The sequence below is a fragment of the Pinus tabuliformis genome, chromosome X (genome assembly GCF_031772625.1).
Source record: "Pinus tabuliformis cultivar Carrire ecotype Pingquan chromosome X, CPIR1, whole genome shotgun sequence".
Taxonomy (NCBI): Eukaryota; Viridiplantae; Streptophyta; class Pinopsida; order Pinales; family Pinaceae; genus Pinus; species Pinus tabuliformis.
The window spans coordinates 532,151,438-532,175,269 of record NC_142308.1 but is presented as its reverse complement, the minus strand read 5'-3'; the positions used below and the strand labels follow the sequence as shown (position 1 = coordinate 532,175,269).

Sequence of the window (23,832 nt, the reverse complement as noted above, 5' to 3'; positions counted from 1 at the left end):
TTTTCCCTTGATGAATGCCTCTTAGGACAAAATTTTGCTAACATAAATAGGTTGGGGGTAGGATGTTGACTCACCATCACACCACTCTCATCCAGCATTACAAGGAACCATTGCAGATCAAAATGAATTCACATAAATTTCCTGCAAGCCAAACCAAATTTGGTGTATGATGACCAAAGCGAGACTGATCTAGGAATCATTTCAAGATGAATTCTTGCATGCTAGTGAATTGAATTTTCAGCCAACTGGCTACCTTTTGCATTTAGCATTGATCACCTATTGTTAATCGTTGGATGTAAGCACCCACCGTGGGGGATTCTTTGACTTAGTTTTATTTTTATTGTAATTTTATTTTTATTGTAATTTGTATGTTCTATTATCATTGTTTACCTTTATTATCTTTCTATTTTATTTAATCCTAGTTCTATTTTCCGTATTTACCCTTTTTATATATTTACAATATTTATCTATTTATTTATTATTATTTTATTTATACTAAATATTATTATCTAGTTATTACCTATTTAGTCTTATACATATTTAAATATTTCTACTAACAAAAACCTTCATTCATATATATATATATATAGATATATATATATATATATATCTCATTTTAAGGGTGAAGAGAATTTTATTGTTATTTGATTGTGAATTGAAAATAAGTAAAAACAAAGAAGAAGGCTAACAAAAAATAAAAACGAAAAAATTAAAATTAAAAGATAATCAAATTGTTATATAGATATGGAAATAATTTCAATTGTTCTACTCCTTGAAGCTAATGATTTTGTGAAAATATTTGACAACATTATACACACTAATATGTACATGTGCCTATAATAATAATAATAATAATAATAATAATAATAATAACAACAACAATAATAATTATAATTATAATATATATTTTAAGGTCATAGGAAAACTAGACAGCAGATTGGTATATGAGACCTTCTTGTTTGTGGGACAATGGACTTGACTCAACCCAAGGATTACACTACTAAAGTCTACAAAGGGGTACATACTCTACCCCCTTTTCATTTGAACATGTGACCTCTTATAAATTGGGATTTGTGATAATTTGTGTTATTAAAAAAAAATTAGCCGTTGTAGCTTGATTTGAACCTTAATATTTGGATTCTTGCTAGCCATATTGGCGCAATTGTCTTTCTTGCTTGCATTGGTGTTCAAACCCTCTTAGCATTCATCAACCATTTTACTTATATGGTTGGGCTAGTTTATATGGGATAGTGTGAGTATATTTAGCTATTACGATGGTGTCAATATCTAATTTAAAATTCATAATTATTCTCATGAAATTTCTTTCTAAAATATTTAAATATCCTTTTTCCTTTTGGATAAACCATTCAATGCTCCTTTGTAATAATTATGAGTATATAGTTATCTTTTAACAAAGAGCACTAATTACGTGCACACCTAGTCATATTAAGTTTGACTATTCATTATATTTTTTTCTAAATTTGTAATTCTCCCTCGCATCCCCTTGGACTAATCCTAGATAAATGAGATGTGTTACTTTTAACTAACAAAACCTCTATCGTCTCAGTATGCAAATGGGGTTACACAATTTCTCCCTTCCTCAAAGTTAACTTAATTAACTTTGGACTATACAGTAGCATTCATCTCGTTGAGAGATTTCAAAATATATAAACTTCATCCCAATATGAATTCTGGATTAAAATTTATCCCCATTTAAAGTCTAGCCCCAAAACCCTGCCACATCGTTAAGGGTTTTCCATGTGGCACTCACATGGCACCACTACCTCGCATGGGTCAACTATGGCATGTGCCACATCACAACACTAGAGCACCATCGTGCCTCACACTATTCTCTCTCTCTAAGAATGTTTTATCCAAAATCCATGTCATAATGGATTTATTCCTCTCAATCCAACAGAGAGATATTTGTATAGCTCTTCTTTCATATTGCACATCACTCTCTTCAATCTACATCCTTCAAAACTATGTGGCATGTAGTAAAAATTCCCATTAATCAATGAAGACATTCTTTGTTACATGTATTTCTTCAAACTGTGGCCATATGTTAACATTGTAGCCTACTACGAAATGGCACCACTCATTTTCTTCTATGGTCTCGCACTCTACAATTACATAATACCTATCCTCATGAGCTACCATGTTATTTCCACATTGTATTATCATTCCAAGTGTCATTACAAACTATAACGACATTTCCTTTAGATGAAGCATCACCTAAACTCCACGTCACCACTCCTACAACTTATTGCTGACATCATGTTGACGCCAAGGTGATATCATCTAGTCACGTAGCATTCCTTGAAGGTGCCACTTCAACTTAGGTGTTGGGTCCCACCAAGGTTCTAGACCTCTGTGCAAATAGTGATTCACCTTGTTTGTGGACAGAGATGGATATTTTTTGTGCTCTCCATCTATTATGCCAATATTCCCAACACGGGAGAACCACCCCTCACAACTCTACGATATAATGAAAATATTGAAAACAAACGATGGGAAGTTTCCCATGTTGTAACCCTTGTCATCTACACCCTTTTCTCTAACAATATGCTAGCTCACCCCCGATGTTGCGTCATGAACATTTTATGATGATTAATAGGAGTCCTCCCATCCTGTACTAAATTTAACTTAGCGCCTTTGTATATCATGGTTCTTCCCTTGGAATTTACCAAAACATGTTAGACCTAGATAAAGGTTTGCTCTATGTGAACTCAGACTCATGGTCTTTATAACTTCAACAACCTTACATGGGCCAATTATGGCAGTCATAAAACAATACCTTAGTGTTGGACCATAACCACAAGAGGAAATAATGGCCATCATTCATAGCAAGGTCCACATAGTCTTTTAACTTGTCATAAGATGTATTTTAACAACATAGGTCATTAGCTCTAAGGCATCAAGACTTCACCTCCATTTCAACATAGAAGTTGTGGATTTACACACATGCCAAAATATTTCCATGAAAGTTATTAAACCATCATTCACAGTGCTATCCATAGACCTTTAATAACCTTTAGACTAAAATTGTTAGAGTTATTCACACATGACATATAATGGAAATCACACATAGCCACAACCTCCTATTCATATCACAATCAAACATGAGCATATCAATAAACCACCATTTAGGAAAATATTAGCATCATGGGGATCTGCAAGTCCCTTACAACCATGATAATCATTCACAACTATTGCATTGAAACACAAATAGATACACATTCCTCTTGACAGTGTTGATATACACATTAACACAAAATAACAACAATCATCATTAATGTGTCATAAACATACACAAGTTATAAGTAAGAAACTTATCTTAGTAACTAGATGACTAACAACTGAGAGAGGGACTTCAACTCTCCTCCCAACCTTCAGCCAACTGCACTACAATCCTTTCTTGTACTAGTTGACCACTTTCGTGTTTGATTCAGATCCCGAGGAGTAAAGTTTTCAAGGGAAATTTACACTAGTCATTAAAAACACGTGCGGATCCAGAGTGCATAGTGCCTCCACCTGCATTTCGGCAAGAATCTAAAGCACTTAGTGTTTCCACCCAACAATTAATTCTAGGAATCTAGAGTCCATAATACCTTTGCCTATAATCTGGTTGGAATCCAAAGCACACAGTGCCTTTACCTAGTAATCACATATGGGAATCTAGAGCCCAGTGTGTCCACCTGATTATACTACAAGAATCTAGAGCCCATAGTGCTTCCACCCGCAATCCAGAAAGAATCCAAATCACACTACAACTCCACCTAATATCTTTCACAAGAATCTAGATTCCACCCTTAGGGTCTCCACTTGTGAAAACCAAGAGTTCCATGAGTAACCATTGTCTCCATCTACTATGCAGGTATCTAGAGTTCACCATCATGCTACCTTCTCAACACCACAACTTCACCTCCCTATAATGTTCCCTAGCTAGCTCCCAAGCCTAAGAAAACATGGAGCCTCATCTATTGCCTTCTTCAACTATTTTTGCACAGTTCTTCTTGATGCAATGCATCTCCCAGTATGGGCCTTCCTCTTGCACTTTGAGTGTATCGCTCCTTTCTTTTCCCATCTGTCTACACCATGCATGAATGCTCAAATCCTCACTCATGATAATGATTATCTCTTCTCCCCTTATTCTCTATTGATTGTATTGTCTATATGCACAACAAACTCTCAATTGTAATTTTCTATAACATGCTGACTAAGCCAAAACATTTCATGAGGGTAGGAATAGCTTGTCATTTCTCTCTAAGGCGCTCATAGGCCAGAGTAAATTCTTGTACAATGCAACAAGGATGCGAGTGAGGATTAATTGTAGCATTTAAATCTTGGCTACTTCCCAAATTCATTCCCAGGAGCTCCTCCTCCTAGCTCTAAATTTGTGTTTTCTCTCTCAATCTAGTCATCAATTATATTTCACATCAATTTACATGATCAGTTCATATAATAATATTTACATGAAGGGTCACTAAAAGGGTTGTTACAAACATTTTAGCAGAGATCAAGCCATCATACAACATTTGTTTCACTATTATATATAATTAATTTTATAATTAACATATTATTAGTAATATTTATGTAAAATTTTAAAAATACCAAATTATTGTTAAAGGTATATATATATATCTATATATATATATATATATATATATAAACTACTGGAGCTATATAAATTAAATTTTTGGTAAATGTTGATAGACATAAAAACATATCTCACATTGTAAATATTAAAAAATATCATAAAATTAACTAAATATATAAGTAAACATATATACATTTAAAAAAGAAAAAGAAAAATGTAGTTAAAAAATAAAGATATTCAATCTCAATAGATGATTCAACCACAGGGACAACAAATATCATTAAACCGTAGTCTAACTAGCCGAAGGAATTTCCCATAAAGTTATGGAAATTCTGATCATATTTAGATAAAATTCGGCAAGGAGTTTTGTAAATTCAAGTTATAGTTGTTAAACTTTAAAATTTTAGGTGTCCTAAACGTTTTTGATGGCGTTGAATCCATTTCTACCATCAAAAACACGATCCAAACACTGCCTCTACAAGATTTTTTGAAATTTTTTTGCCCGGATTCCGACCACTTTTGGCCGTTTGAGCAATTCCTCCGCCTCGCTAGACGACTCCTATCATTAATAATGTAGTTGAGTTTTGAAATACAAAACAATACAAAGTACAATTTTTTTTAGAATTTTTTTGTAAAGCTAAATTTTTTTTAGAGAATATAAAGGGATATTACCACTTATATTCCTTCAAATGAATTTCATGATATCTTGTGCTCTTGACTAACAATAATCTATTTTTCAAATAAAAACTAAAAAAGATGCCATCATCGAAATAGTGAATCATGAACCATGTCAAAAACGTTTTTTCTGATTTAAATTTTCTTTTGAAATTGGCCATTTCAATTAACAAGAAATGAGAACATGAAAAAATATTATTGATGTGCCATTTCAATAATATTTTTATACTTGCATAAAATTATCAGTAAATTATAGAAGTAAAAGATATGCTATATCAAAACAATGTAACCCCAAATGAAAAATCCAACTAATATTCGAAGTCTATAAATCCTTAACCTCTTATTAGTCCCTGCTTGGGACTCGATTGCAACCTCTTATTAGTCCCTGCTTGGGACTCTTAGCAATCGATCGTGCGTTGACTGCCTATTAATTTCTTGTTTGACCAAAAAATATTGCTATACATCACAATTTTAACCAAAGTTTTCATATTAAAAAATAATATAAAATTTATTATGTAATTGCTGATTGGCCAACAAAATTGAGGGTCTTATTGCGGGCTTCGCAGGTTTCAAGACGGGTAAAAGTAAAATATCCTAAGTTCGGCTATATATTTCATATTAATTCAGGCGCACTGTTACATTTAACCAATGTGTTACATTTAACCAATGTTTTAAAAAAACATATCGTGGTTTTTTTTGTTTTATCCAAAGTTTTGTTTTGGAGGTCTTATTGCCGAGATTGATTTCATAATAATACGCGGTTCTGATCCATTTTATCCAAAGTTCTGTGATTTTATATACAGCGGGGCAATGTTGCATAAACCTTTGTTCAAAAGGTTTGAACTGGTGATTACACCTGTTACTGCCGGCTACCAGCATTATTTACACCTGTCGCCCATGGCCACTGCCGACTGCCACCGACTCTCTACTTGAAATAATTGAAGCAGACATCAGCCTCATTCAGCCTCATTGCAAAGCCATTGAAGCAGATAACAGCCGCATTGCAAAAAGTGGCAGAAAGTTGCAGCAGAAGAAGAAGTGCATCCAATCTGGAAGTGCATCCAATCTAAAAGGAATCAAACCAAAGAGGAATTGATTGGTAAGCATAAACTCACCATGAACTATAATATGCACTTCCAATCTAAAAGGACTCAGACCAAAGAGGAATTGATTGGTAAGCATAAACTCACCATGAACTATTATACCCTTTGATTGCAAGAAAAATGGTTTCCCCTGTATATTTATTTCTGTGTGCATCATCTTCATTTGAGTTATTATAATCAATCTTTATTTCTATATTTCTATGTGCATCTATTATATTCAAAATAAGGATAACCAAAATCAGGGTGGAGGGTGAAGGAAAGTACTTACTGCCAAAGTGATTGCCCTTAGTTGCAGCATCGGGAGTCAGTCAGGCTGAAGCTACACTCTTGATACAGTAACCCAACAAATACGCCACCCTCCAGCACTGCCCACAGTGTAGTCCTTCATTTGCTTGAGCTTTTCCATTTTCAGCGGTGCTGAATTCTCAAACCTTATCTCCAAATGGTTGGCATGACCTTCATTATCTTTCTCAGGAGGTATACTTTCCTTATCTAAGGTTCCCCTTTCTTAAGCATCTATGGTTCCAAGTCCTTTCCTGAGGATGCATGTCAGGTTTAGAGCTCAGGTTCGACGTCCTTTACTCACATGTTGCATACAAAACTGCAAGGAAAGCACAGTGGAACTTGAAATCACAGCACTTGCGACTCAGTTTCTTACCTAACAGCCCAATGGTCCCCTGTGTTGCGTACTTCTCTGCAATGTACCGAACGATGGCCCTCGATTCTGCATTAACCATAAAGCAAAAAATGGATAAGTAAAAGATGAATCTCTAACAAATTGCCATAAGTTTCTAGATGTAGTTTGAGTAATTATGTGATATGTATGCATACAAACCAAAAAGAGTCAGAGCGTTGTCCTTGAGCACAGGTACGTTCATCCCCTCTCCCCTCCCTGTATTATACATCCCTGTCAAGCCGCAGACACCTTTGCTCTGCTCACAATTACCTCCCTGTATTATACATCCCCGTCAAGCCACAGACACCTTTGCTCTGCTCACAATTTACGCAGGCAGTGGGGAAATTGCTATTGCCGACATTGAAGTTGTACTTGAGCACGATACCATAATTCCAGCAAGTGGGATCTGTGGCATCGTCGCCTAATCTCTAAATGCTGGTGTAGGACTGGCATTCGAGCTTAGCCAAGTTTATCTCATCAGTGGAGCTCAGATTGATGGGCGCATATACACAGCAGGAGGAAATTGGGGAATATGGTTGTAAACCAAGGCCTACCACTCCAGGGCAGCTGTAGAGACTAGTGCAGATTTGGGAGCTTCCGGTGTCGCACATATAGCACAGGTACCTGCCCGAAGGGCTGCATAAACGAGAACCCATTTCATTAAATTTTAAATTCGAGTGTCTGCTTTGTGTTGTCATCGTGCATGTTAGGTTATCGCATGATAGACAAGCGGTAAGATCGTTGGCCCACAGCGTCAGACAACCAGTAAAATTATCGGCGCACACGACCAGACAGGTGGACAGTCAAAAAAGCAATCACAATCATAAAGTAATGGTTTACACAACAGAGTTTCATTTTCATAATATTCTGAAACCTATTTACTTTTATTTCATAACTTTATTCTTTCACAAAGGCATTTGATACACAACAAAGTTTCATTTTCATAATATTCTTGGACATACATCTTTGGAACTTGTTGTGCAACGACGGTCTTCATCCCGTCTTTCCATAACTACCGCATTTGGTCATTCATTGGACTTGGAATGACAACATACACTGCATGGTATATGACAATCGTAGCATTTGTTCATGGACAGGTACATATAGCCAAAGCTCGTACAGTTTTCTCTCTGCAATAAGATGAAGTTCCCAGAGTAATTCATAGGGATATCTAATAGTGTCCAAATTGGGCAGGTTGAAAATGTGGAACACTCGGCCCCAACAAAGATGGTGTTATACTTCACAGGAGCCACAAACATCCTTTACACTTTTGGGGGTCATGCAGTCACAGTGTAAGCAACTCTTTATCAATTTTCAAGCTTTTCTATGAGCTGAGTTCTCTACGGATTTATCTGACCAATTACGGATTTGTACTCTACAGTGAAATAATGCATGCCATGTGGAAGCCTCAGAAATTCAAGTATATCTACCTTTTGGCAACTCTGTATGTATTCACATTAACGCTGCCATCTGCAATATCGGTTTACTGGGCTTTTGGAGATGAGCTCTTGAATCATGCAAATGCTTTCGCTTTGCTCCCCAAGTCAGTTTTCCGTGACATTGCTGTCATTCTTATGTTAATTCACCAGGTAAGCTGGAGTCTCTATCAACAATTGTTTTGAAACATTTTCAATTTTGACATCGTACTCATAAATTAGAATTATCTTGGAATGAGTTTAATATGTGACATCCTAGAGACCCCATTTTGGACTTATTTTTCTCTGTAAACTGTTAATAAAAGTAGTTTGGTTACACTGACAGTATAATATCTTGCTATTCTTTGTGTACAGTTCATTACCTTTGGCTTTGCATGTACCCCTCTCTACTTTGTTTGGAAAAAAGTCATTGGAATGCATGATACCAAGAGCATTTTTCTTTGGGCACTAGCAAGGCTGCCTGTAGTGATTCCAATCTGGTTCCTTGCAATCATATTTCCTTTCTTTGGCCCCATCAATTCTGCAGTTGGAGCTTTGTTGGTTAGTTTTACCGTCTACATCATACCAGCCATGGCACACATGTTCACCTTCAGGACACCTCCTCTTAAATGGATTTTACTCTTACTTAAAAATACCCTCTCTGATCTATAAACTGAGGAGCCACGGTAGCATTTCCTAGATTCCACAGTGCCGCATTCTTATATTTTCACATTCTCACATTCCCATACCCATTCATCTACATGCACCTATTTAGTTCAAAGTGGAAGGCTCTGGCAAAGGGTGGCATATGAAGCTATATCTCGTCATTTATTCTTATGAATTTTCATGCATTTATTCTTATGAATTTCATGCATTTGTTAGGCGATGATGCTATATCTCCTATTTTCTTACAGGCGATGCATTTGTTACATATGACAACATTTCTTTGGACACATTTCTTACAGGCCACGCAGTTGTTACAAGCAGGTGGTCCACGGTAGTTGGATCTCCCAGACACCTGCACTTGCATGCGCTGCCTCACATGCTTGGGAATAAAGTTTTTCATTTATCATATTTCTTACTTTATTTCTTACTAATATTATTTTCCAAATTCGTATGACTATTAGTAAGTTGATTATTAATATTATTTTCCAAATTTGAGTGAGTATTGGCGAGTTGATTACGAATTCCTTCATTTAATTTAATAATGGCTAATTCTTAAAAATAAAAAATGTGCTCAGAGCTGCATGCTTTACATTTGTTACTTTGTTTTTTTGTCCAGGTGCCACTATTCCAGAACCTTGCTCATGTTTCAGTGTTATACTCTGGGCCAAGTGAGGGCTCTTTGCCTGTACTCGATTAAGGTGTCGATGCACTCGATGTCAGTACTTCATGCCAAGTTTCAATGTCATGTTTACATGCACTCTACCCAAGTTATCCGTGAAAAAATATAACACAAAAGTTGATTAAGGAGAAGCAAAGAAAGGATCCATAAATGAAAAGCCCATGACGGTGTGAAAGCTTCTTTGATTTCTTTAGTCCACCACAACTTCCATTGCCGGGTAAATTCGATACTCTATTCAGATCTCAATATAGTCATGTTAGTTTTGAGAGATACGAAAATGAGAACAGAGGTTAGGGTTTTCTTAATTTCTAATTGTACTAGGTGTAACTGTATTTGGCTTGAATTGTATAGCTCATATAAGTTCTGTAACATTTTGTATTTATATATGATATATCGTTGGCTTTGATGAGAATTTTGTTCTCTGTTTTGTAGTGGCTCAACAACTGTGTTGGAAGGAGGAATTACACTACTTTCATGCTTCTTATGGCTTCAATCCTCATTATGGTGAGTGAAGGAAATTCATGCAATGGCACTTGATCTAGGATAAATTGGATTATACTGTACTGGAACAACTTTTGCTTCATGAATGAGGTTAAATGGATTTTGTTTTTCCTTTCTTTTCCTAAAATGGTACATGCTACTTCAGACTCCGAAGTGTTTCAAAACCTCATGCATGCTTCCTAAATTTCTCAAATAAGCTTTGCTATGACCGTAGACCAATAGCTCAAAAACGATCGAATTTTTGACTAAAATGGGCTAGTTGAACACAAGCATATCTGGTTTTCCAGAGGTCAAACGCGCAGAGTGCCCATGGTTAGAATGGTTTCTGTGGATTCAGTATAGGTTTGGAATATGCTAGACGTCCCTTTCTTGATAGCCAAACTTTCAGCACCTTGATTCATTATCTGGATTGGAGTTTCATCGTGTATGTGGTGTCCATTTTCAGCTTATACTGGAGGGAGGTGCAGGACTTGTTGTATTTATTCGCTGCTTTGCAAATAGAAGAGACATCATTCATGAACTTGAGTTTAGGTTTGGAAATGGATTCCCGAGAGGGGCTTTAGGAGTTATTGTGGTAAAATTCTTCTCATTAATGATGCTTTTTCTTTCAGTTTGAATGACAACAGTTTTATTGGTTTATTGAGCAATAGAATAACTATTAAAATTTATACTAATTAAGCCTCTTATCTGGGCGCAGGCTTTCCTTACTGTAGTTTCAGTGTATGCTTGTGCAGCCCTTGGGCAACTTTTTTTCTTCCACATAGTCCTAATAAAGAAGGTATGTGTGTGAAGATTACATAATGAGATTCCTAGATTATGGAATGCACAGATAGGGTGTAAAGACTGTATATTTAAGTAATTTTCATTTAATTTTAAGCTGAAAAGCAGCTGCTGAATTTTGCAAAGGTCATTTTAGAATATAATAACTTGACATATATTTGGCAGGGAATCAGAACATATGACTACATTCTAGCCATGAGAGAAGAATGCAACACGGAAGATTTCTTGGATGAATCCGATCTGAGCGAACCCTCATCTCCAACTAGCTCAGAAGAAAGTTTTGGCAGTGCATCACCAAAGTTTAATTTTCTCACGAGATTCAAATGCCTCTACAAGGTTATCATTCTTCTCTGAAGTCTAATTTTCTCACGAGATTCAAATGCCTCTACAAGGTTATCATTCTTCTCTAGTTTGTGTTGAATTCACTTGCAGAAATTACGCGGTTTCCTGTTTATTGATACAGTTATTGCTTTGGAATGGATGAAACAGGAAGATTCCATAGAGTCAAGACGCTTATCTCTCGGGCATGATTTGGAATCTAATTTGCCTAAATCCCCAAAACAACTTAAGACAAGTATCAGTGCTTGGAGACTGATAAAGTTGACCACATAGGAAGCATTGAAAGCTACAGAGAGGGCTAGAGGAAGATCATCTGTGTTCAAGCAGTTCAAGAGCTCATCAATAGTTGACAGTGGGGCATTTACAGACACAGTACTGATACTAATAATAGTAGGGTCAGCACCAAACAGGGTGATACTATTGTGAATACCAAAAATGAACTTAAAACATCATCAGATGGACCACCATTGTTACTGCCTATGCCTTTGGAAAGAAAATGTGGTCCATCCATCAGTGCTTCATAAAGGAATAGAGTTACTCACATATAAATAAGAAACTAGGAATTATCTACATTAGCTTGGCTTTAAACCACAATATAACCATTCCTTAGATTATCATAATAAATAGTAAATACCAGTAAAATGTCATTGTTGTTTGCTTTAAACTACAATATAACCATTCTTTAGATTACCGGTGACTGCAATTTCATAAAAACTTAATTGACATTGTGCGAAACTAAGCACAAAATTGGTCCAAACTCCTAAATAGCAAAAAGCTTCTGGGCAGGAGCGGAATGAAAGTTTGTTTTATAAACTCTTGGTGGATAATGTGCAACAGTTACTTCCAACTATTTACACCAACTGTTGGCAAATCCGGTCATCTGTAATGTTATCACTGGCAACTTATGTTTTGTCATTTCTTGCTGAAGCAACTTTTTTGTTATGTTTTGTCATTTCCTGCTGAATTTCGTTTTTGAGATGTATCAACAAATTGAAGTTCAGTTCTGTGCCTCATATCCCATGGAAATCGCATTAGAATCATTTTTATTTGTGCTTACAGGAGATTTTGTAAAATCTATGGCGGGTTCTTTTATCTTAAGAATGTCTCAACCTGCAATATACTCTTTTTTTACCAGCACCGCAGTTCGGTACGTGTGTGAGATTTTCGTTATAATTACACGCAACAACGGGCGCAATAGGAATGCATGGAATGATAGAATAAATTTCAATGGTTTCATGCTCATGGTGTATAATTATTTATTTCAATGGTTGTATGCTCATGGTACGATAAATTTTAACGGTTCAATTATGCCACAAAGGATCCACATAAATGTTCACTTTTCTATGCAACATAAATCAAATACATGCCAAAACGCATTCACTTTAAGTTTGTGAAACTGAATACATTTAAATGGGCGCGTGGCTATAGAACGTTAGTCCACTGATGCGGATCGATTGCAGCGTTAGGGCGCGTGGTGCATCTCGAACTGTAATGCAACACATGTTTTTTTGGCATATGGATAAAAATAGGCAGGGACTGCCGCTACGCAGTTGCCCTTGTTATTTAATGAAAATTGTATATTAAGCTCCAACGCCTTTACTTTGGAGAGGAGCTAGCAAAACCATGAGAAACTTTCGAGAAAAACTAAAACCACTATGCTAAAATGTAAAATATTAGACTTTCCCATGTCGAATATGGTAATATTACTTTATATACAAGAACTAATTCATTCTAAACAAATAGTCAAACCTTACATATGTTTTTGCTAATCTAGAAATAACAAGGATCACTGGAAAAGCTTTTGATTATAGAAGATTTCCTAAGACATGAAATGTTGTGGATGAAGATGAAGGGCAGCTTGATTTGATTCATTAAAATAGAGCCCTAGAATAATCAAAGTTTTAAAGTTTTAATTTCTAGCACTTCGATGGACAAGAAAAGACACAACTCTATAGAAGTTGATGTAAACTAGACCCAAAAGGCACCCTGCAGATAAGAAAAATAACCAATCCCATAGAAATTAATACAAGTAGGTTTTAAAAACCATTATTTTTGAACTAAGCTTAGGAGGAACCATTACTTCTAATTTAAAGACCATAAAAAAAAACCTATGAATTGAATAATGAAACACTATATTGGTCATGTAATAGATAAGTGAAATATACAATCCTATAGTGGTTGACAGAAACTAGACTGGGAAGTGACCATTTCTTCTTATACTTATTTAAGCACACTAGAATAACCTTCATTCAGTGTAAATTTATTCTACATTTGAAAATCGTGTAGCATATAAATAATGTTTGTTTTTCTTTGAAAGTTTAATTCATATGTAACTTGTGTAGATCATGAAATAAATCTTGTAATATATTATTTCTAATGATACCTTTTATAAGCATGGACTATTTTGTGCGTAAGATATTCTCTTTCAGATCTCTCATCTTTGTTATATTCTTGAAAAACATTATCAAAAATTCGAATTGTTAATCCATTGAAGCAAAATAAATTCGAATTGTTAATGCATTCTTATATAAAACTTTAGGGTGGTTATATGATTTGATAGAAAATATATTAACATTTAAAAGTAGAAAAGGTGATTGTGGAAATTTGTATAATTTCTTTGCTATTAACTAAATTGTCATCTTTTATGTGATGAATATATTACATGCCAGCCGTTGTAGCAAGTGTGGTAACAACCATAATTGTTTTAGGATGATAAACATATGTATTTCTTCAAGATGTTTAATCATTGTGTCTCGAAAGAAATTGTAGTCTTTACAAACCATAAATATTCTTTCCACGACACTTTTTCGCCTAGTGGTATAATATGATTATATACACCATGATCATAATTAGCTTTTGGGAGAATTTTAAAATGTGCAGTGGTTATTCTATTACTAGGTAATATGTTTTGTACATTTTTCAAATAAGCTGCGTATAAAAAATGAGCGTGAATTTTATCATGGCCTTATCATCGACCATGTTAGCGTTCAAAACACATGGCCTTATCATCTACCATGTTAGCATGCAAAACTCTATGTGAGCCTCGGTATTGCAACCAGAATGTTGCACTCCTGAGGTTACTGAATTTAATTATCAACTCGGGGCTCGTAAAAACATAAGAGGTATCGACACTATATGTGCAACCTACAATGTGTCATTCATTTTATGTCACGACGTAATGGAGTGCATGTACTAAAATCAAATCTTAAACTAATCGCAGAAAATGAACTGCTCAAAATGGAAACCCAAAGAGACATATTCTAGTTGCATAAAGATCATGAACTGAATGTAAAAGAAACCTAACTTAACCCTATTTATCACATGTGATGATTTAAACCAACTGAGCATAATTTGATCTAGGGAGTATAAATTGTTGCATGCATGTGTTAATTAAGAAATAAAAATAGCTATTTTTTTATTTTTTATTTATTTTACAAATGCAAATGCTAATCTTTCCTTGTTCTTTGGCAGGGGAGACAAGTGTGGAGGAGCATGGGTACAATGGTTTTCATGGCTTGGAGGTCATGTAGATGCCTAACCCTAGCTTAAATGATGATTTTTCTCAATTCAGGCTCAAAACAGACTGTTACAGGATTTTCTACAGAATGTACTAGTTCCTACAAGATCCCCTGTTTTATTACAAAAAACAAGCTGAAAGCTTAGGAAGTGGTCTAGAAGGTGGAATGGAGCTTGAGAAAGGTGGATAATGGAAAAATAAGGCATGCAGGTGGTGGAAACTACCCAAAAGTAAAACAAGGGCTTCAAGATGGGTAGATTTTCTCAATGGAAATAACAATTTTTGCTTATAAAACAAGAATTCGGATTGAGATTTTAGTGGATTTTTGCGACATGGGTGGATGAGGCGAACGAGATGAGGTCTCTCTGCAATGTAGAAGCTCCTACAAAAACATACATTATTGTCTACATCTATCCACAAATTCATCTATAAATGGGAAAGATTTATTAAATAACGGAAAATTACTAGTCTAAAATCTAGATATTCGAGAACTAGTAAGCTAGTAAATCTATCAAATGCCTAACCTAATCAAGTGAAAATGCAATGGAGTAAATTTTGTTATTAAATACATTTTTTTGTGATCTAATTCAAGTTGAACCAACTTGATTGAATCTCATTAGCATGCTCTAAAAAATAGCAGAAATTTACTATTGTTTGCTATAAAGGAGTTCCAGAAACCTAGATTTGGGAATACAAAAACTAATCCAAGTATCTCAATGATTACTATGACCTTACAAAAATTTTTAAGGATTAAATGATGCTTTTGATCCTGCAAAATAACTTGCATTAACCATTTAACCCAATACTATAACAAGAAATCACTAATACTAAATGTAGAAATAGAAAGAAACAAAAACAAGATATGCATGTGAATAAGAAGTGACAAGAAGAAAAGAAAATGATACAAAAAGGTGCCGAGGCTCCTGGGATGGCCAAGCCCAAGGAAACTCAGAGTCCTATGGAGGATAAAAATATTTAGAAGCTGAACATGACACCAACCTTCATTATTTTCATCAATAGAATTACATCCCTATAAGAAAATATAATGGAGCTGCAAAAATACGAGTTCTCTTCATGAGAATACTAATAAAAATATCTCCCTAGAGGAAAATTCAACTTGGTACTTATACAAAATGATTATGAATCATTCTCCATGAAATGAGGAAGCTTTACCCACCGAAATTCCTTGATTAGTGGATCTGGTTCCCAATACTAAGAATCCACATTAAATGGCAGGGAACACATTCCTAGATTTTCTCAATCATTGGAGTTCCATAATCTGTGCCATAATTCCATAACATATTTTTTATTTTTTATTTAATATTAATTCTCCTCTAGTAGGGCGAAAGTCACTAAATTATCTCCTCCTCAAAAGCTTCATAATCTGCCCAATATTTTAACAATAGTCCACAAAAATAAATAATATTAGGCACAAATATGAAATTATTCATAAAGTTTCCTAATGAACATATTAAAGTTAAGAATACATTATATAATGCAAAAAGAGAGATTTAATGTGTTTGAGGATGGTCATATGGGTCTTAATTGATGTCTAATTTAGAGGCATGGGCCTTAATTTATGTCTAATTTAGAGGCCCATCATACCCACTTACTGAAAGTGTTGCTCATCCTCTAAGAAGCTTAGTGACCTCATTGTGCCTCATTCATGGCCCTAGTGACATTTCTCCTATTAATTCCTCAATCCTTTCTCTTAAGAATCTTGGTTGTAAGTTCTGCAAGGACAAGCCCAAAAATCTATTTGTGGATAGAAAAATCTCTATTTCTTGAGACCATTAGCTTGCCTTCTTCCTTTTATTCAAAATGGGTTCTTGAATATTTTTTAGTTTGGAAAGATATTACACATCATTATCAACCTTCTGCTACATTGTTCCACCATTTGGACAGCTATGAAACCTTCAAAATGCCTTTAAATGAGAACTAGGACATCTTGTAGTAATTCTTGTCAAAACTATAGGAAACCTACAAGAACCCTTGTTAAAACTACAAGAAACCTGCTTTGAGCATAATTGATATTTTGAGCCCAGGGTAGGCCCTCAACTTCACTTCCATTCCTTTCTCCCATTTCTATAACATATTTTAGGCCTTGGACAAAAGCTAGAAAGAGATTAGAGACCTCTTGGAAAGCCACTTTTCATCACTATAGTTTGAGTTTGGTTTTGATCGTGAATGCTTTATTTCCTTTTGTTGCCTTCTTCTTCTCTCTTCTGGCCTAGATGATTGCCTAATGTCCTTGGAGTTCTCTGTTTTGATTAGGTCTCTCTTAGGCCTTGCCATTTTGGGGTTTAGCATAATTTGTTCATTTCTTCTTTCTTGTAGCAACATTCTTCCTTCTTGTTGCAGTCATTCCTTCCCTTTCAGGGTCTTCTAACTATATGGGAGTGATAGGAAATGATGAAGAGGGCTTGGATGATGATGCTAGGGCTCAGAGGGAGTAGTGTAGGTTTGTGAAAATGGAGAGGATGCTCTGTTTATTTTTTCAAGAAATTTTAGGGTGAGATAGAGTGTAGGGTTTGTTCTTGGAATTATGAAATAGGATGGATGAATGATGGACAGATAGTGGATATGAAGTGGACGGAGGGCTTGGAGTGTTGTGGTGACTTGGCCTTTGCAAAAAAATATTCTATTAACTGTTGTCCCCATTCCTTGAAATCATCACCCTTTATAATTTTGACTTTTCAACATTGCTTGAGTGAAGGAGTGAGCTGCAACTAACTAGTTGAAGGTAGCTGAGACTACTGACCCATCCTTAGCTTATAAAACCTCATCTCTCATGCATTGACAACAAATTTCTAACCATAATATGCTGAAGAGAAGAGGTCAAAAATATTGCATACCTGTACCTACCTGATGGTTGTTGGAGAGACATGCATGCTGCTGCTAATGACTTAGGTACATCTTCTTCACTGCCTTTTTCTTTTTCGTTGATCTCATTTTGTTGATAGGTTGTCTTCTTGTTGATATGCATGCATTGGGGGACCTATATCAACCATCCCTAAAGAATACCTAACCGTTTTACCCATTTATTCATCACATTGCCTCTTGTAGCTTCTTCTCGACTTTCCTATAGAGATCTTGTAGTAATTTAGGACAACCTCTTGTAGCAAACTTGTTTTCTCCATATCTCCCAAATGGTGGAATGGATTGACCTGAAATTTTCTGAGCATGTTATGATCATCATTATTCACCTCCCTATAAAAAAAATATTGGCCAATGGATGCATGAATCTCTAGAAAAACTAAAAATAGCTGAAGGTGCTGGAGGTCTATTCCTTGGAAACCGTGCACTGGAATCTACTGAAAGTGCTTGGGCATGTTGCCATCATCCATATTCCTCTCCCCACGAAACAAATTTTTAAATCGATGCATGGATATCGAGAAAATTAAAAAATGACTGTAGTTGATGGAGGTTGATTTCTTGAAAACTGTGCATCAGTATTTGCTGAAATGACCTGAGCATGTTACCATCATCCATATGCATCTCCCCCTGAAATAGTTTTCTGCTCTATGTATTTTTGTTTCCTATAGTAAAACAGAGAATTCATGTAGTTTTTTAGGATATCAAGGAAAATGAGTAGTAGAAGCTTGGAAATGGTGAGTGGATGGTGGAAATAAATGAGTGTGATGGATTTGCATGGCTTTGGTCATGTTGGAGCACTTAAGCGAAGGAGGAGAAAGTCAAAATTTGATTTCTTTTGACTAGGTTTGACGTATTTTTTCTTTTGTTGGTGCTAACTTGTTTTTGTTGCTTGCAGATGTTGGAGGGCACCTACGTTCATCAGAGAGAGACATGGATCACATATTTTTTTTCTTTTTTTTTGTTATTTTAGGCCTACTAACTGCCTCAATGTGGTTTTCAACTAGTAGGTCTACCTATGTGCCTCAAAGGAGGTTTTCACATATAATCTTTCCTTTTTCTCTCTTTTTTCCAACCCATTGACCACCTCATGGAGGTTTTCAATCAATGAGCCAATCTCTGGTGCTTCAAAGGAATTTTTCACTTGAGATTTTATTTTTTTCCTCTTATTTTTCATATATATATATATATATATATATATATATATATATATATATATATATATCTGTTACCCCACGTGAAAAACAAAATTACTTTAAAGTATAAGAATACTTCCAATGGAGCCATGTGCACAACAACATGACATATAAAATCATGTGTAGGATAGCAATATATGATTTGACATGTGCTTGGATTTCAGAGACCAAATGACTTGAATTTGAAATGACGAAGCACAGTTGAAGAAGAGAGTGTTGCTACAACTTAATGATTGTTTGAAACCATATTTCAATATAGTTGTGATGCCCTCGATCCACTTGGTTTTTTGGATCATATTGGATGTCTTCTTCTTCCATGACCTTCAAATCTTCCTCTTTTTCCTGATTGTTTTCTTGAAAACATGGAGGATTTGATGGTAACCATGAGGGAGCTTTCTCAATCTCTGATTTTGTTGTCTTCTCTTCATCAAATACACCCCATGGTACTTTGGTATTCTCATTTTAATCTTATTCTTCTAGATGTGGTCCTTTAACGATATCAAGAAAATATATTTTTTGCAATACTCTTCCTGACCTATGGCAAATACCATTTAGCTCAAGAGGAGATGTTTGGAAGTGCTGTACATCAACATTGTAAGTGGGTTGAGCTACTTCAATGTGTGGGTTTGAAAATGGTGGTACAAGTAGTTGAGTGGGATTGTATATTTGAGATGGATGTGGTTGGGGTTGTGGTTGTGGTGGAGGTGAATGATAGGGATAACATGGAGTTGGGTGGACATTGAGGAAAATATTGGGGATATTGTGGATGGCTCCCATAAGTTCCTTGCCAACCATGTCGCCAAGGTTGGTTTTGGGGCTGAGATGGCCAATGTTTCCAGGAAAGGGTGTGTTTCAATTACTTTGAGATGGATGTGCATAATCTTTGAATTGTGAATTAGGTTCTTGCATCATACTAGGTTGAATAGGCTTCCATGTTCCTCTTGGAGCTACATAGCATAGTTGCATTGACAATTGACTTGTTCCATTGTCCTCTTCGTAAACTTCCTTCAACCTCAGTAATGAAGGGAAATATTTAACATCATGTGATTCTGCATGGATGACACAAATATCAACATCTTATTTTTTCTCATTTTGTATTCTTAACATTTCTACTTGTTCACTTACATTGCTAAGAATTTTTGTTTCAAAGTTATCAAGCAAATTTCCATGTTTAGCGTGACTTACCGATCTTGATGTTAATTTACTTACTCTTGCCCTTCCTCTTGATATGTGTTTGTATGTTTCACAAATTTCTTCAAATGATAATTGCTATACATCACCTTTACTCATGAGATCAAGGAGATCAATCCACCCATCCCTAATTGTTCTAAGTAAGAGGGTTTCTAGTGTGTTGGATCCTAAATGATGTAGTTTTACCCTCTTAACATTATACATGAGCCTCTCTATTATATACTCAAGCCTCTCTATTAGATACTCAAGCCTCTCATCTTCTCTTTGATTCATTCTAAAGATTTCTTCCTTAAGATCATGATCTTTATATTTTTCTAGAAATATCTTTTGCATATCATTCCATGATTTTATTGAATTAGTCTCTAAACTCATGAACCATTTAATAGCTCTATCCTTCAATGTTTCTAGAAAAAATCTCAATTTTTGTGTTTTTAATAAGTAACCATAATATCTACAAATAATTTCAAATTCAAAGAGAAAGGCTTCCATGTCCTCTAACCTTAGACCATGAAATTTTGGAAGAAAAGATGGAGGGATGTTCTTCATATGCACACTAACATCGGTATATTGAATTGGGAATCCAAGAGGATCTTCCTCATTGTTATCTTCTCCATCCATTTCTCCCACGTTCTTTGACATCTCTTATTCTTCTACCTACAAAAGTGGATGGTGTTATGGCTCTTACTACACCACGTGATCAAATGGGGGGTTGGATTAGTGTTGGAGAATTTTTTTGTTTTTATGATTGAATGAAAACACTAATGCAATGCACTTTTCTTTTTTTGAAATGAAATATGCCTAATGAAAATATTTTATTGTTTTTACAAAAAAGTAAAAAGAAATGAATCAACTAGGGAAGAAAACAATGCATACTTTGACACCTCCCCGACAATGATGCTAAAAAGTGATGAGCCTTGGTATTGCAACCAGAATGTTGCAACTCCTGAGGCTACTAACTTTAATTATCAACTCGGGGCTCGTAGAAACATAAGAGGTGTCGGAACTATATGTACAACATACCATGTGTCAATCATTTTATGTCATGATGTAATGGAGTGTATATAATAAAATCTAATCCTAAACTAATCACAGAAAATGAACTGCTCAAAATGAAAACCCAAACCTATTGCAATAAATAAAGTACAAGGAAAGAAACATATTCTAATTGCATAAAGATCATGAACTAAATGTAAAAGAAACTTAACGTAACCTTATTTACCACATGTGATGATTTAAACTAACTAAGCATGGAATTTGATCTAGGGAGTATTAACTATTGCATGCATGTGTTAATTAAGAAATAAAAATAACTATTTTTCTTTATCTTTTTATTTTATAAATGCAAATGCTAATCTTTCCTTGTTCTTTGGTAGGGGAGACAAGTGTGGAGGAACATGGGTACAATGGTTTTGATGGCTTGGAAGTCATGTAGATGCCTAACCCTAGCTTAAATGATGATTTTTCTCAATTCAGGCTCAAAACAGGTTGCTACAGGATTTTCTACAGAATGTACTAGTTCCTACAAAATCCCCTGTTTGATTACAATTAACAGGCTGAAAGCTTAGGAGGTGGCCTAGAAGGTGGAATGGAGCTTGAGAAAGGTGGATAATGGAAAAATAAGTCATGGAGGTGGTGGACACTACCCAAAACTAAAACAAGGGCTTCAAGATGGGTAGATTTTCTCAATGGAAATAACAATTTTTGCTTATAAAACAAGAATTCGGGTTTAGAATTTAGTGGATTTTTATGACATGGGTGGATGAGGCTCGGATGAGGCAAACGAGATGAGGTCTCCTTGCAATGTAGAAGCTCCTACAATAGCACACATTATTGTCTATATCTATCCACAAATTCATCTATACATGGGAAAGATTTATTAAATAACGGAAATTTACTAGTCTAAAATCTAGAAATTCAAGAACTAGTAAGCTAGTAAATCTATCAAATGCCTAACTTAGTCAAGTGAAAATGCAATGGGGTAAATTTTGTTATTAAATAGATTTTTTTGTGATCTAATTCAATTTGAACCAAATTGATTGATTCTCATTAGCATGCTATAAAAGATAGTAGAAATTTACTATTCTTTGCTATAAAAGAGTTCCAAAAATCTAGATTTGGGAATACGAAAACTAATCCAAGTATCTCAATGATTACTATGACCCTACAAAAATTTTCCAAGGATTAAATGATGCTTTTGATTCTGCAAAATAACTTACATTAACCATTTAACCCAATACTCTAACAAAAAATCATTAATACTAAATGTAGAAATAGAAAGAAACAAAAACAAGATATGCATGTGAATAAGAAGTGACAAGAAGAAAAGAAAATGATACAAAAGGGTGCCAAGGCTCCTGGGATGGCCAAGCCCAAGGAAACTCAGAGTCCTATAGAGGATAAAAATATTTAGAAGCTGAACGTGACACCAACCTTCATTATTTTCATCAATAGAATTACATCCATGTAAGAAAATATAATGGAGCTACAAAAATACGAGTTCTCTCCATGAGAATACTAATAAAAATATCTCCCTAGAGGAAAATTTGACTTGGTACTTATAAAAAATGATTATAAATCATTCCCCATGAAATGAGGAAGCTTTCCCCACCAAAATTCCTTGATTAGTGGCTCTGGTTCCCAATACTAAGAATTCACATTAAATCGCAGGGAACACATTCCTAGATTTTCTCAATCATCAGAGTTCCACAATTTGTGCCATAATTCCATAATATATTTTTAATTTTTTATTTAATATTGATCCTCCTACAGTAGGGAGATAGTCCTGAGCTTCATAAATTATCTCCTCCTCCAAAGCTTCATAATCTGCCCAATATTCTAATAATAGTCCAGAAAAATAAATAATATTAGGCACAAATATGCAATTATTCATAAAGTTTCATAATGAACATATTAAAGTTAAGAATACATTATCCAATGCAAAAGGAGAGGTTTAATTTGTTGGAGGATGGTCATATGGGTCTTAATTGATGTCTAATTTAGAGGCATGGGCCTTAATTTATGTCTAATTTAGAGGCCCATCATACCCACTTACTGAAAGTGTTTCTCATCCTCTAAGAAGCTTAGTGACCTCATTGTGCCTCATTCATGGCCCTAGTGGCATTTCTCCTATTAATTCCTCAATCCTTTCTCTTAAGAATCTTGGTTGTAAGTTCTGCAAGGACAATCCCAAAAATCTATTTGTGCATAGAAAAATCTCTATTTCTTGAGACCATTAACTTGTCGTCTTCCTTTTATTCAATATGGGTTCTTGAATATTTTTTAGTTTGGAAAGATATTACAAATCATTATCAACCTTCTGCTACATTGTTCCACCATTTGGACAGCTATGAAACCTTCAAAATGCCTTTAAATGAGAACTAGGACATCTTGTAGTAATTCTTGTCAAAACTATAGGAAACCTACAAGAAGCCTTGTTAAAACTACAAGAAACTTGCTTTGAGCATAATTGATATTTTGAGCCCAGGGTAGGCCCTCAACTTCACTTCCATTCCTTTCTCCCATTTCTATAACATATTTTAGGCCTTGGACAAAAGCTAGAAAGAGATTAGAGACCTCTTGGAAAGCCACTTTTCATCACTATAGTTTGAGTTTTGTTTTGA

General features: G+C 35.0%; 2 protein-coding genes across 2 annotated transcripts; both read left to right on the top strand.

Annotated features, from left to right (window-relative positions):
• The first annotated feature begins 8,243 nt into the window (after positions 1-8,243).
• On the top strand, positions 8,244-9,156 carry LOC149141078 (auxin transporter-like protein 4). The gene is made up of 3 exons (XM_089449725.1): positions 8,244-8,346; positions 8,436-8,643; positions 8,845-9,156. Exons 1-3 carry the CDS (start codon positions 8,282-8,284, stop codon positions 9,139-9,141), a joined length of 570 nt encoding a protein of 189 aa, XP_089305851.1. The 5' UTR covers positions 8,244-8,281; the 3' UTR covers positions 9,142-9,156.
• A 935-nt stretch (positions 9,157-10,091) lies between these two features.
• LOC149141077 (protein S-acyltransferase 18-like) lies at positions 10,092-11,721 on the top strand. Its single transcript, XM_089451144.1, has 6 exons — positions 10,092-10,103; positions 10,247-10,318; positions 10,761-10,889; positions 11,013-11,093; positions 11,261-11,431; positions 11,585-11,721. The coding sequence occupies exons 1-6, from the start codon at positions 10,092-10,094 to the stop codon at positions 11,705-11,707; spliced, it is 588 nt and encodes a 195-aa protein (XP_089307270.1). The 3' UTR covers positions 11,708-11,721.
• Positions 11,722-23,832: the final 12,111 nt, after the last annotated feature.

Excerpts from the sequence above, each read along its gene's own strand:
- LOC149141078 (XM_089449725.1), top strand. The coding sequence starts at position 8,282 with ATGGTGTTATACTTCACAGGAGCCACAAACATCCTTTACACTTTTGGG. Across the intron at positions 8,347-8,435 it reads GGGGGTCATGCAGTCACAGT|TGAAATAATGCATGCCATGT; the intron begins GTAAGCAACTCT and ends TGTACTCTACAG. Across the intron at positions 8,644-8,844 it reads TTCTTATGTTAATTCACCAG|TTCATTACCTTTGGCTTTGC; the intron begins GTAAGCTGGAGT and ends CTTTGTGTACAG.
- LOC149141077 (XM_089451144.1), top strand. Across the intron at positions 10,890-11,012 it reads GGGCTTTAGGAGTTATTGTG|GCTTTCCTTACTGTAGTTTC; the intron begins GTAAAATTCTTC and ends ATCTGGGCGCAG. Across the intron at positions 11,094-11,260 it reads ACATAGTCCTAATAAAGAAG|GGAATCAGAACATATGACTA; the intron begins GTATGTGTGTGA and ends TATATTTGGCAG.